At 38.3% G+C, this 14,967-nt stretch overlaps 1 protein-coding gene and 1 non-coding gene across 6 annotated transcripts; both read left to right on the forward strand.

Annotated features, from left to right (window-relative positions):
• Nucleotides 1–1,818: 1,818 nt before the first annotated feature.
• On the forward strand, nt 1,819–14,738 carry RABGGTB (Rab geranylgeranyltransferase subunit beta). Of its 5 annotated transcripts, none has more exons than XM_053984582.1 (9): nt 1,819–1,918; nt 2,401–2,508; nt 3,509–3,706; nt 5,944–6,049; nt 7,466–7,518; nt 7,646–7,756; nt 10,787–10,912; nt 11,693–11,842; nt 13,743–14,738. In XM_053984582.1, exons 1-9 carry the CDS (start codon nt 1,916–1,918, stop codon nt 13,881–13,883), a joined length of 996 nt encoding a protein of 331 aa, XP_053840557.1. In that variant the 5' UTR covers nt 1,819–1,915; the 3' UTR covers nt 13,884–14,738. The 5 variants fall into 5 exon arrangements, with proteins under 5 accessions (XP_053840557.1, XP_053840559.1, XP_053840561.1 ...); XM_053984586.1 differs by lacking the exon at nt 1,819–1,918 and adding an exon at nt 2,065–2,155; XM_053984584.1 differs by lacking the exon at nt 2,401–2,508 and having other exon boundaries at nt 1,830–1,918.
• LOC128811864 (small nucleolar RNA SNORD45) lies at nt 2,668–2,750 on the forward strand. Its single transcript, XR_008438509.1, has one exon. It is a non-coding gene; the product is annotated as a small nucleolar RNA SNORD45 (small nucleolar RNA).
• Nucleotides 14,739–14,967: the final 229 nt, after the last annotated feature.

The following is a 14,967-nucleotide window of genomic DNA, read 5'->3' on the forward strand; positions in this document are numbered from 1 at the left end:
TGTGTTTTTTATTTAAAATCCAGTATATTTAAACACAGAATCAGAGAGTATGCCAAGTTGGGAGGGACCCACAAGGACCATCAAGTTCAATTCCTGGCCCTGCACAAAAATCCCACTCTATGCCCAAGAGCATGGTCCAAATGCTGCTTGAGCTCTGGCAGCCTTGGATCTCATGACCTGGCGAGCTTGTTCAGTGCCTGACCATCCTCTGGGGGAAAAACCTTGCTGTAATACCAAACCTAAACCTCCTGACTCAGCTCCAGCCATTCCTTCAGGTTCTGTCACTGAGCACCAGAGAGATGAAATCAGTGTCTGTCCCTCTTCCCCTCACAAGGAAGTTGTAGACTGTGATTAGTCTCCCCTCTGACTTGTTCAGGTTGAACAGACCAAGTGACCTCTGCCACTCCTCATGATTCCCCACAAGGCCCTTCACCATCTTCACTGCCATCCTTTGGATGCTCTCTAATAGCTTAATGTCTTTCTTGTATATATAAACCTATTATTCCTTTCCATCAATGTATACTTAACTATGCTTGCAGCAAAAACAGCCAAGAAGAAGGAATTAGGATTTTTTTTTTTTTTTTAACCTTGGATAGACCTTTCTTGGCAATGCTGGCAGAATGGACATTCCCTGGAGTTCTTAGACAAATTACTGGATATGTGAGGCTGTACTGCATCCAGTTCTAGGCTCCCCTGTTTAAGAAAAATGGGGACTTAAAGGAGGGAGTCTAGCACATGGCCACAAAAATATTAAGGGCCTGAAGCATCTGTCATGTGAGAAGAGGCTAACTTTTTAGCCTGAACAAGAGAAAACTCAGATAATTTTATCTATGTGCATTAATACCTGATGGGATGTAATAAAGAGGGAGCCAGCCTCATAGTACCCATTGACAAGACAAGAGGCAATGGGGACAAATTAAAATACATGACATTCCACTGGAACAGAATTTATTTTTTTTTACTGTGAGGGATGTTCTATGCTGGCAGAGGTGGTGGAGTCTCCATTTGACTCTCAAAACTCAACAGGTAGTGGTCTTGAACAACCTGCTCTAGCTAAACCTACTTGGTGTAGGTGGGTTGTGCTCCATGATTTCAAGAGGTATCTTCAAATCTCAATAATTCTATTAAGTAATTTCCAATTTCACTCCAAAATGTCCTTGCCTCTGTCTGGTCTCTTTCATGTCTCATCTGAATTTACTGGATGGTACTACTGCTGTCATCAGGTATAAACTCTGCCTGCAATCCTTACTCGGGTAAGCTACCTGGAAAATCAGTTCTTTAAAGAAAGCATTTAGTCTCTATAAATTACTGACTTTCCTCCAGAAGAGTCATAATGCAACATCTTTGGTAAGTATTTGCCGTATGTAAGAAACAGACCTTATTTTTGACTGTCCCATGCAACACAGCATAATACTTAGTACTACTTCTTTGATGTTCCTGCCTGGTATAGTTTAGGGGGAACATGTGCCAGCATCAAGAGTTGGTAATCATGAACAGAATCACCCAAGACAATTTTAATGAAGAAGCAAGAGAGACGGTTTTGAGCAAAAGGACAGTTCTCTTTACCCATTTTACCTGCGACTAAATTCTTGTATTTGCTTTTTCATAGAGCTGAGGAAGGAACCGAAGTTATTTCCAAACGCTGTCCTGTTTGCTGTGATGCAAGAAAGTTCACAGCTGGAGTTAGTGTACTTTAAATGTACTACCTGTTTCAGAGCACACTTTATCTGCGGCAAGTCAGAAGGCCACAGCCGCTCCCCACGCCGAGGGGCACAGCGCAGGCCCGTGCGCGCAGCGCCGCTCTGCGCAGCCACCGGCGGGCGGGGCCCGAGCGAGGCCGGGCGGGTACAGCGAGGCACCGCCGGCCACCGCCTTCCGCTTGGCCCCTTCGCGTCTTCCTGTGCGTGCGGAGGACATGGTGGGTGGAGGGCTCCGTGCTGCGGCTCGTCTCGCCTGCGGGAACTTGTTTTCTAGCGCGCGGCTGTACCTGCCTTGGAGGGACGCGGGTCGCGCTGGGTCCGCTCGGGGGCCGGGGCGGCGCTCGCCTCTCCGGCGGCCCCGGCAGCGCGCGGGCTGGGCCGGGCCTCGCGGAGCCGTGGGGACGCCGGGCGGCACGGCCGGGCTCGGGGAAGGGCTCCGCCGTCCGGCACTTCAGGTTATTCTTGGCGAGTTGGTGTTATTTCTTAGCTTTATTGCAAGGTTTGGTTCGTAGCCTTTCCTGGGGAAGGGTTTAGCCAGGCTGAACAGTGATGGCGTGAGATGCGCGACCTGACGTAGGCTCAGAATAGCTAGAGAGATGTTTTTTCCCAGAGTCACAGTCACCGGTGTTGGCTACTTTATACCAAGTTGCTAAAACGTTTTGACCTGACATTGCAACTGACTTGTTGGTGCTTTTTACAGGGGACACCGCAAAAGGATGTTATAATAAAACCCGATGCCCCAAGCACATTACTTTCAGAAAAACATGCAGACTATATAGCTTCATATGGAACAAAGAAAGATGATTATGTACGTATCAGTTTGTTACAGTACAGCTGTGGTTTTGTTAACAGTAATAACCTTTATTTATTGGCTCAGATTTAAGGGTTAGATGCAAGTTAACAAGCTAATTGTTTTTCACCCTGCAATCCAAAGTATAAAATAAAGGTGCCCTTGTTAATGTCTCTAGGTCTGTGATGAGTTTTGGCATGTATTATCTGACTATAATTTTGAAGATTATCATTTTAGCTCTATAATTACTCTGAGACCTGAGAAACAAGCTACTAGCTTCTTCATCCACTAGAATGCACAAGTAGAGTTGCATTTGCATGTTACTCTTTTGGTGGGACAACTTACAGCAGTTTTACAGTCATAAGTGGTTGGATGTAGTCCACACCAATGGGATTCCACTTCCAGCAGGTAAAAATTGTCAATAACTGCTTATGTGAAGAAAAGTTGTGGTTACCTTTACTGTTCAGAAAAGCATGCCAAGCACTGTTACTTTCAATTGTAGTGCATGTAAAAAATAATGTTTATGTATTGCAGGTGATGTAATCAATGTAAGAGAATTCAATAAAAAATTTCACTCCCTAGTGCGACTTAAAATTATGAGAGTTTTGGCCCTGGGAAATAGACTTGTTATTTTTTGAGACTAGTTGGGGTGGCAATTTGAGGGCTTCTTTGAATGTCAGGATAGTAAGTGATCTGAAGTGAATTGGTGCACAACTACTTGTTTGTGGCTAAGTTGACATTGAACTTGACGGTTTGAACTAGAAAAATACAGGGAGGAAGGGAGTGTAGTACGTGTTGGTATCTACATGTGCATTTCCCCATATCTATGAGTATGTGTATACACATGTACATGATGTACAGAGTATCTCTGAGTGGCTGGTGTGTAGTTACTAAATGGTTGGAAAATGATTGACTAACTAGAAGCTAAGATATTTGTGAAAGTTAACTAACATATTTTCATTGTGCTATATTGATGGTGTGCTTCTCTGATCAAGAACTAAAACAATGCACTGTTTAGGAATACTGCATGTCGGAATATTTGAGGATGAGTGGTGTGTATTGGGGACTGACAGCAATGGATCTCATGGGGCAGCTGCACCGAATGAACAAAGAAGAAATTCTATCATTCATCAAATCATGTCAACATGAGTGTGGTGGAATAAGTGCCAGCATAGGTCATGATCCTCATCTTCTGTATACCCTCAGTGCTGTCCAGGTAAAAGTGGAAGGGTAATTTTAGAAGAAAGTGTTTGTGATTAAGTTTTTATGATTGCAGATTTATGAACCAGTTACTGTTGGAAGCCCATGACAAAAATTATTTCAGTATCTTAATTAAAAGAAAAAATCTAATGGACAAAACTGTAGGATTCAGCTGTATCACTTTCTAAAAATTGTCATATTTGGGAATGTTTTACTTTTAATGGTCAATTAATGGTTACTGCATTGTTGCCAGTTTTGTAAGTTATCTTGGAATACTCTTTAGCTACAAGTTTTACCGGAGCATTTTATAGATAATTTTTGATTTCATAAATTCTTCTTAGTGCACATTGAGGTGACAGATACGTATCACCAGAACAAGAGCAAAAAATTTTTTTTTTATATGAGTTTTTTGGGGGTGTATAATTTAAAAACTGTATTAGTCTGTTGAGCATTTAATTTGTTTGGTGCATATGCTCCCCCGATAAGAAGTAATTCTCAATCTTATTTTTTCACTGCAGCTATCTCCATTATAGACTTATTTTCTCACTATTGCTCATGCCTTTATTTTGTTATGTTTTTTTGTTCTGCTGATATAAACCATTGTGTGAAAAAGTACCAAAAAGGCCCAAACACTTCTGAACAATTAGCTTGATTGCTTGCAGTGTGCGTCTCTCATTCAATCTTATGGATGAAGTATTTTAATGACATTACAAAAAATAATACAGCATTCTTTTCTAGGCAGAAACTATGCTGGATTTAAGATAATGGGTTTGAACCCCTTAGATAGGACAGGATGCTCTAAGGTTGATTGTTATTGCCACTTTAGCACTAGAATTACTCTGAATACTGTGAGAACCAGGACACTGAAGTTTTTCCAGGCTGTGATGTCTGAACTTTTCCGAACTGTCCAATCCAGCTCCTTTCACAAATTCCAGTTCAGTATAAGGGGGGTATAATTTGAGGTTGTTACCTTACAAATTAGATATGTTAGTTCTTAAATATATACTTGATATTACTAGGAGATATTTTCATTTTAACTAAATTGAGCTGTAGCTGTCCAAACTGAAAAAGTGTTCAGAAATGCCGATGTAAAATTTTTGTGGTAGACTTAACCAGCATATCTTAATGAGTATGCGTGGTCTTAGTGAACAAACACTGTTTAGTCCTGTCTACATATCTGGGATGTTTAGAGGGTCATGTCATATGTTCTTGTCATTACAGTTAATAGTAATTTGTTCAGATTTGCATTTAGGGTGCATGTTGTGATTATATATTTTCTGTTGGAGTTGTATGTTCTTTTTTTTTTTTTTTTTTAATTTTCCATAAGACTTATATTTTATTTGACTTCAATTTTATTTAACAATTGAAAGATTCCAGTTAGCTAGATTTAAAGTCAATAGTGTGCAGTGTTTTTCAGGATTGTTACTGTAACATTGCTTAGTTTCAGCTGGGGTTTTTTTCCATTTTGTGATATATAATAAATTCTTACTTACTCTCTTACTGATTATGCAAGGTGTGAGTAAAAACATTAAGTCAGATAGGGCTCCGAAACAGTATTGTTGTTTTCACATGACATTGTGTCATACAAATTTGCTGGTTTAAATCAGCGGTGGTTTGGAAAATTGTATTCCCTACCTTTATTTTTCTTCCAGAATATATTCACTGCACAGCTGGTATATAATCATATTGTTCATACTTTTTCTTAAATTATTGCATTTTTGGTTCTATTAGTTATATTTAAAATTTTAATGTAAACAAAAATCTAATAATTTGAAATGAGTAATTGTTGACAAGTTTGCACTGTAAGTGGAGTTAGTAACCAGCAGCTTAGCATACATATATCCAAGTAGTTGCAGTGCAAAACTACAAATTGGTACATCTAAGGTGTCATTGTCCCATTACAATATTAACCATAATCAAATCTCTGTTCTACATATTGCTAACATAAAATAAATAAACCTGGTTATGCTTTTGAAAGAAGACCTCAACACTGGAAAGTAACAAAGCATGAAACAGTTCCATTTGAATTGTTTGTATCTCCCTTTGAGAATGTCCTAAAGGTTTTAGACAAAAATAATCTACAGTGCAGAGATTAACTACTAAAGTGAAAAAAACCCTTTATTTTAATAAGCCTTACCAAATAGCATTCAGAATTAATTAAGTCTTTTATAAATCCATTATTTCTTTTTGTTAAGAAATTTTCAAAATTTTTGTTCCACTTTGATTGTTACTGTGTCCTTTTTCCCCCCCCAGATTCTTACCTTATATGATAGTCTCCATGTAGTTGATGTAAATAAAATTGTTGAATATATACAGAGCTTGCAGAAAGAAGATGGATCATTTGCTGGAGACGAATGGGGTAATTTTTAGATCTCTTAAATATAGTGTCTAGGTTGACTTGTGTAAGTCCGTAAACTTAAGTTCCCTTGGATGTTTTTTTTTGCATATGTATTATATGTGAACACTTTTATTTTCTGAGTCATGAAAAAGAAGGGTTTGTGAAGGACAGAATTAATTTCATTCCTTTCATAAATATTCTCAACTTCAGTTCCATTCTTGTATTAAGAATAAAGTGTCTTGAAGAAAACTTTTGGGCATTTTTAACTTAACAGTACTTTGAAATACTAGAGACACTGTTTCATAAGGAGCATTTTATACTTGCTATTTGATAGTAGTTAGTAATGACCTATATCCATGTCAAATGTGAAAGGATTTTTCATAATGTGGGAGTGAGAAAGACTGGGTTTGTACTCATGAACTTCTCTTAATACTGATTTTGTTTCTGCATATAAATTCTTTATGAACAAACACAGGATTTTTAAGCTGTGGCATAAATATTTAGTCACTCTAAAAGTATTTATCACCATGGGAGACCTAAATTTTAAGAAAATCTATTGCATATCACTCTTGTTCAGGTAAAATTCAGCAACTGAGATCTTAGCAGTGTATGTATGCTACTGTAAAGGTAGATGATGTGCTGTGTGCTAAATTGGTTCATAGTTTGCTGCGCCCTTTTTCTTGAAGTATTCCGAGAGGTGCAGCTGAGGGAGTGTGATCCCTGATGTAGGTCAGAGCAGCAGATGTTTGCTTTATGTGTTTCAGCTTGTGAATTTCTTATGAACAGAAGTCTTGCAAAAGTTCTACCAAGAAACAGAATGTTTGGAGCTCAGTTATATTTTAAATTGTGACTTCAAGTATTAATTGCCTGGAGTTGGTGCTACAAGAGTTATATTGGACTTGACAAGCAATTAATCTGTTATAGTTGTAGGGGCTTTGGTTTTTCTTCCAGGTACAAATATGCCAGAGAAGCCTTGTAACTTTAATTAGATTTGCCCTAAAACAAGAAATGGCTTCTACTTCTGGCTGGATTTAAGGCAGAGCAAGAGTTGTCTGATTATTTTTGCATTATTTCCATTGCTCTGCAATTATCTGTAGAGCACTACAGATAAACTCTAAAATTAAACAGTTGTTTGTGAACTACCACTATCTGAATTGATTTGGATATATAGCTGTCCAGCTCTAAATGAGTTGTCGACTTTTATGAATAGTAAAACATACAGATGACTTAAATGATAACGTATATTTTCTAAATTACTGGGGAAATAATTGGTAAGCTGGAAAATTAAATTGTTTGGGAGGATTTTTTTTAGCTGATTTTTGGTTTTTGATGCAGAACCTAGGATTTTAACATTTTATTCCATATTTTCAGTAATGATTTAAATGTATGTTTGTTGAAAAAATAATCTGCTTTCATTCTTTGTCCCCCACATTATAGGAGAAATCGATACAAGGTTCTCTTTCTGTGCTGCAGCAACTCTTGCACTTCTGGTAAGTCCTAAACCATCACTTGCACAAGCAGAGAATCGATTGGTACTGCTCTTTGGTACTGCTGAAGTTTCTGCAGAAGATCAGCTTGGTAGAGTATCAAGTGCATTAGTTATCTTCTGACTTGCAGGGAAAGCTGGATGCCATTGATGTGGAAAAAGCAGTAGAATTCGTTTTGTCCTGTATGAACTTTGATGGAGGATTTGGTTGTAGACCAGGTTCTGAATCACATGCAGGACAGGTGAGTTTCTCTTAATATGGAAATACTTTAAATTAGCAAGCATCACATACTGCCTATAAATGTTTCTTTACAACATGTATCAGTGATGACAATGGATGTACCTCTTGTTTCCCAAATGCCTGATTCTAGTACCTTAGTTAAAATAAATGAACAGATGCATAACCTAATCTGGGAAGGCGAGTCGAGACTTGAAAGTTTAGGTGGGAAAAAAGCTTTTAGGGCTGTATTTGAGTCTTCACATAGTGATTTTGTAATTGCTAGCATGAGGATTTTTAGAGAATTTGAAATGGATATCAATGGAGACGGTGAACAAGATTTATCACTGTTTCTGAAACAGGTCATAATGAGACGTAAAGGTCAATTGTATAGTCTGAGATTTATCAGCCAATAAACCCAAATAAAAACAAGATATGAATCCTGTCAAGAATTACTTAATTTTTTGAGGAAAGTCAGTTTTTAGATGGCATACCTAAGCTAGTAATGGGAATATTTATCAGCTAGAATCACTAGTCTTACACACTGTTATTGGTGACAGTGAATTCTGAGAAAAGCTCAGTAAAACGTACTTGAGAAGAAAATGCAGTAGTATAATTAGAAAAAACTAGGAGATCTCCTGAGTAATGTAATCTAAATAACTTCTTTCATCAGAAAATTTACATAACGGAAATAATTTTAAATTTAAATTTACCTTTCCTATTTTTTTTTTCTTTTCATGGAAAAGTTTAGTGCACTTAACCTGAATGTGTGAAAAAAATCAACTTTTAATGCTGTTGCAGTTACCTGTTTATTTTGCATAATTATGGTGAGTAATGCCATAGCTAGGATTCACCTCATCACATGAAAATATTAGAGGCATTTTGTTGACAAGTGTTGGGTTTCCTGCCCCTTCTTTGTTTAAAATCAAGAAAAAATGTTAAATCTGTTACATGTACTTACCTTATAGTTTTAATGTACAGTAGCATTGCCCATATAGTCTAAGTGGCTGGACCATGTTATAGTGTTCAAGGAAGTTAGTTCAATAGCTGAACCCACTCTGTTTGCAGCTGGCATTTCCTGTGAGGATTCAATCTGTTGTGCTTACTCACATACTCCTTAAAAAGCTCTCTCTTTCACCTCCATGGAAGTTCAGTAGTTGTCTGGGATTGTTGGCAAACCTGACGTCCTTTTATGACTGGGTGACCTGCCTAATAGATGAGAGAAAGGCAGTGGATATGTCTACCCAGACTTGAGTAAAGCTTTTGGCGTGCTTTCCCACAGAATTCTCCTGGAGAGGCTGCAGCCCATATCTTGGACAGGTGCAGTCTTGGCTGCATGGCTGGACCCAGAGAGTAGTGGGGAATGATGTTAAATCCAGTTGGTGAAGGGTCAGAAGTGGGATTCTCCAGGGCTCAGTTTTGGGGTCAGTCCTATTTGATATCCTCATCGGTGGTCTGGACAAAGGAATCAAGTGCATGCTCAGTAAGGTCACAGGAAGGACCAGTTTGTGTGGAAGTTTTGATTCATGGGCAGAAGGCTCTGCCAAGGCTAGATCCATGGGCCAAGACCAGCTGTGTGACGTCCAACAAGGCCAAGTGCCGGGTCCTGCACTTGTGTCACAACAACCCTGTGGAATGCTCCAGGTTTGGGAAGAGTGGGTGGAAAGCTGCCCAGCAGGAAAGGACCTAGATGACAGGAGCTGAATATCAGCCCAGGTGTGCACAGGTGGGCAAGAAGGCCATTGGCACCAGCCACGGGGTGGTCACTGGACCAGGGCAGTTGCTGTCCCTTGGGCTGGCGCTGCTGGGGCACCTCCAGTCCTGAGGGCAGTTTTGGGCCCATCACTTCCATAAGGACATTATGGTGCTGGAGTATGTCTAGAGGAGGGTGATAGAGGTGGGGAAGGGTGTGGAACATAAGGCCTGTGAGGAGCAGCTGAGGGTACTGGAGTGTTTAGTCCTGACAAAAGAAGGTTCAGGAGAGACCGCCTGAAAGGAGGTTGTGGCAAGGTGGAGGTCGGTCTCTTCTCCCAGTCAGTTAGTAACAGGACAAGTGAAAATGACCTCAAGTTGCACTGCAGGAGATTCAGGTTGCATATTTGGAAGAATTTCTTCACTGAAGGAGTGGTTAAGCACTGGAACAGACTCCCTAGGAAAGTGGTGGAGTCTCCATCTCTGGAAGTGTTCAAAAAACGTGTAGATGTGGCACTTCCTGATATAGTGTAGTGTTATTTGGTGGTATTCAGTTAAAGGTTGGACTTGATGATTTTAGAGGCCTTTTCCAGCCTTAATGATTCTATGATTCTTGGCTTTTTGTGCTTCACTGCTTTCTTAGTGATCGCATGAAATGTGACCAAAGTATGCTGTTGCACCATAAATGTTATCTCCCCGGCAAAAACTATTAATTTTAAAATTAACATTCAAAGGGGATTAAATTAAAATTAATAAAATTATTGTATTAATTAATTAATTAAGGGGATTAATAATATTAAAAGGGGTTTAATCAATGCAGATATATTACATGGCACTTTGAAAGTAAGCGTGACATGACCAAACACATAGGGAATTGCCAAGATAGTTAATGATCCAAGTTAGCCTGTTTCTGTTAGGGAATTAATTTTTTGTTTACTGTTTGCAAGTGTTAGGATAAAAGGCGGGTACAGGAACAAACCATAGACTGGATGCAAAATTTTTATAAAGGCCATATCCAGCCTGCAGAAGTCAGTTTGACTACTCTGGCTTGAGAGTCTGTGTTTTTAAAATAAAATTGTATGGCTCTCTCAGATCTCCTGGGATCACTTTCCAAACCTTGCAGTAGTGTCTTATATTAGTGAAATATTACCAATTGTGCTACTGGAACTTTTTAACAAAAAGAACTATAACAATAACATGGTTTTATGAAGGAAAAGTCTTTGAAACTAAAAGTTGAAATGTGTGTGAGCTTATTTTGTATTGTTTACATGACTGTATTTCTGCTTTGAGTTCTTCCTGCATTTAGTCTGCTAAACTATATTTAGTTATTAAATACACAAAAAATTTATGTCTGTAATTTTAGATCTATTGTTGCACAGGATTTCTGGCTATAACAGACCAGTTGCATCAAGTAAATGTTGACTTGCTGGGTTGGTGGCTTTGTGAACGTCAGTTACCTTCTGGGGGTCTCAACGGACGACCAGAGAAGGTATCGTGTGGCTTCTTTTCTTTGTTCAAATCTCAACAGAGATTCTGAAGCTGAACTACTGAAAAATGTCATGACTTCTATAAAACATATAGTAAACTTTTCAAAGAAGTCAGGCCTTATCCTGATTCTTTTGTTACTAACACCTGTCATGCAGTCCTTACCTATGCTTCGTTTGAGTCCTCAGTATAGCAAAGTATACATACTGAAGGATGTCTTGCTGACCACTTGAACCATTATCCTGTTAAACTGGGTCTTTAGTATTTTCTTACTTGGGGAATGATCTTTTCTATAGGATTTGTATAAAAATTACTGTTCTACTGGATGTAAATCCCGAGTGTCATAGTGTTCCACATCACACTAGAGATTTGTGTAACCTAGAAAAATCTCTGGCAAATAGATAATCAACCAACAGATTCCCCTGCTTCCCCCCTTGCCCCCAAAATACAAATAGTTGATATGAACAACTTTGTATTTCCTCTTGAAAGAAGTGCTGTGGTTTTTCAGCCTCTCTCACAGAAGGTGAAGTCTTTAAAAATCACATCCTTGTGGTCTTGTTTCTTGAAGAAGTTTGAAAAAGATACTTTCCCTTCCTGAAAACAGAAGTCCTCTGAAAAGAGATGCTATCAAGAATTTTTTTTACTCCAAAGACACTCTTTAAGTGTTGTGTCTCCACAAGAGTATTATGATAGCGCACCTGATAACGTGCAGAATTACCAGTAAAACTTGCAACATTATGTTTAAAACCCGAGCAAATATTTAATCTGCCTCTCTGCTTGCCAGTTACCTGATGTATGTTATTCGTGGTGGGTGCTAGCTTCTTTGAAGATGATTGGTAGGATACAGTGGATTGACAGAGAGAAACTGCGCTGCTTTATTTTGGCATGCCAGGATGAGGAGACTGGAGGATTTGCTGACAGACCGGGAGATATGGTAAGTGATATTTTTTCTAAATAAAATACACATGAGAATTTTAACTGGAGATTTCAACTTTTGTGTGAGTGTAACTCAACTCATGGTCCAGGTGGGTTTTGCAGAGGCTGCAGTTTACTCTGAAGGAAGAACAGGGTAGAATTGCCATTGAAGGCGTACTTGGGGAGCGCATTCCTTACAACGCACATGTATCCCCCAGTGAAGTCAGTTGCCATTCCTTACAAAATCTGGTTTGGTTCCCCATAACACTCGCAATGCAAACCATTTCTCACAAGACTGGCCGCACAAGACCATTTGGAAGATCTGTGTAAAAACACTCTGTTTCGTGGTGGGTTTTCCGGTGCGTGTATGGGTTCTTTGGGTTTATTATTTTGTTTTGTGAAATGATCTGCAAGCTAAAGTCTGGTGTAGGTTAAATGGTCTTCAACTCTCTTGTTGTTTTGTCTGATCTAATTAAATTATGAGTTTTTATTAAGAATCCCTATACACTAACTTTCATTCTTTGCTAGCCCAGCCACTGAATAAATCTTGTAGCTGACATTTGTCTAGCTGAGGGAGGAAGAAGCTTTTGAGATAACATTGTCAAGAGGCTGGTGCTATGGATTTTGCTTGTTGAGAGAGCAGTTACGATTTAGCTGGTCTGTTCTCTTTGGTTTCAAGTGGGAGTAATTGATACTGTCCTAGTGAAATGGCAGATAAAGTTTTTATCTTTCAAGAGTGCTGGACAGATAAAATAAAAAGTATTGTGAGACTTCATTCCTGTTAACACTTGGCTTATTTGTTAATGGTCTGTAAAGGTATTAGCTGTTTTTATTGCAGCTGCCCATGTCTGCTCCCTTCTCTGCAAATGCATTAAAAAATAAAGTAACTTTCTATTTTTTTTGCAAGCAGTTAGTTTATTCCCAGTTGGGGGAGAAATCTCCGATCTGTCATTTGGAAAGTGTTTTTGTGTTCTTAAAATAGGAAGAGTTCTGTATTTCTAAGGAGCTTATAGGAAGACCTTTTCCCTTTTCAGAATTCTTGAAGAAAAGCCCAGAACTTGAAGTCTAAATGTTTTTCTAGCTTTGAGTAATTAAATATTTGTATCTTCTTGGAAGAGCAGCTCTGAAGAGCCTTTTCTCTATATCTAAGGAGAGCACCTTTGGGACAGCTTTTCTATGTTACATTAGCAGTTATTTAATATTATTTTTAGTTGTCTTTGATTGCTGAAGTGTAGAAAATTCTACTCCTGAGGAAATGTTGACTTCCAGGTTCTTGCTTTATTCCTGCAGAAACTCAGTCCTAACAGACCTTGTTGTTTTAGGGTATTTTGTGTTTGGGTTGTTTTTTCATTTGTTGTTTTTGTAGGGGGAGAGGGGGGTGATGGTCGTGTGGTTTTAGGAGTAGAGGTTTCGGGGGTTTTTGTTTTTATTTATAGTTCTGGGATGTTTTCTGGCATAATAGGTTGCTGCTTCTCTCTCAAGGTTTTACAGCACATTTCTGTATTTGGAAATCAATAAAGAGCATTATGATGTTTCTGAAGAGCAAATGGGGAAGTGGTACCTGTAGATGATCCAGTTTACTTTTAAAATCTTAATTATCTTTGCTTCTACCACCCTGTGATATTGCATGCTAATAAAGAAATGTGAGTGCTTTCTAACTCAGAGTTGAAAATCGTCTTAGCAGCAGATAATTGACAAGCATGCCTGAGTAAATCATAGTATTGTAAATGCCTGCTATGGAAATTTCTTGCCTGTCAACACATGTTAACACAAATGAAAGTTTATTCAGTTGTATTGTCTTCCCCAGAGAAGCCATGGAGATTTTCATTTCTCTTGCTGGCAAATGAAAATTTCATTCCATAAAAGTGAAAAACCAATTGACTTTCGGAAACAGACACAAGCTTTCTTTTTTCTTCCAGGTGGATCCATTTCATACCTTATTTGGTATTGCTGGACTATCTTTATTAGGAGAAGAACAAATTAAGGCCGTCAATCCTGTCTTTTGTATGCCAGAAGATGTCCTTCAGAGAATAAACGTACAGCCTGAGCTTGTAAGCTAAGCCTCGTAAGAGACAAAAGCTTTGTATGACCAGTTGCTTTGGTTTTACTGATTTATAATATCATCTGTGAAACTGTCAGCATATTCTTCTTTCAGATGTGTTTACATTATGGAAGTAAAGCAGTAGCTTTGCTGTGGACTTTGTCACTTCATAAATTGTTTCAGAACAGGCTGATTCTCATAATCTGAGTGTAACATGTTATTTGGTTGTATTCTAAGATGTGTAGAAACATTTAAATTCTGTATCTAAATCTATGGGCCTTGGCTTGGTTTTTTTTTTTTTTTAATGTAAGATTCAAATCAGAGCTTGACGGTGTGAATGCTTAACTTTTCTATTCCTGTAATATCAACCATGCTAGTACTGGTCTTCATACAGGCCTCTTTTGATGGTGGATCATGCAAAGCACTTAAAAAAAAAATAAACCCAAACCAAACAAACCAATAAAATCCTATCTAAGCCATGCACTTAATACCACACAGGTATTTAATTATTCCTGTTCACATTTGCCATCACTTTTCTATACTGAGAAACAGCTGCTTCTTCTCACAATAATTGATACCAGTAATACCATAATTATGGTTCTTTTAAATATACAGATGTCTTCATGTATTGATGAGTCCCTTAGACAAAATTCTACTGATACTTGAGATACAGCATACCTTGAGTATGTATAGTGAAACTTGCTAACATTAAACGTTCTAGAGAAGGTCTCTGTTGGATGGCGACTTGTGATTGAACATAGAGTTGATTCTAAATCTGTTGCTGGGTTGAAATCCTGCTTTTGTAGCTTTTAAGACACTAATTGTCAACACTTGATTTTGCTGTAATTGAAAATAAAACTAGCTGTGGAAAATACTTACTCTCTGAAGGGTAAAATCGTCTTTGTCTTCATAGAAGTGCTAAAATTGCCTCTTAATTTACATTCCACACATCCTAGCTGAGACTGAATGATATTCCACTTGTAATGTACAGTAAAAGGTAATTGGGAAGGGGAGGAAGTCTTTAATAATCTCTGTACTTACATTTAAGTAAGGCCTAAAGTTGTTTAACCTGTACTTCACTCAGCAGAGATAGCCACCCAAGA

Source organism: Vidua macroura, chromosome 9 (genome assembly GCF_024509145.1).
Source record: "Vidua macroura isolate BioBank_ID:100142 chromosome 9, ASM2450914v1, whole genome shotgun sequence".
Taxonomy (NCBI): domain Eukaryota; kingdom Metazoa; phylum Chordata; class Aves; order Passeriformes; family Viduidae; genus Vidua; species Vidua macroura.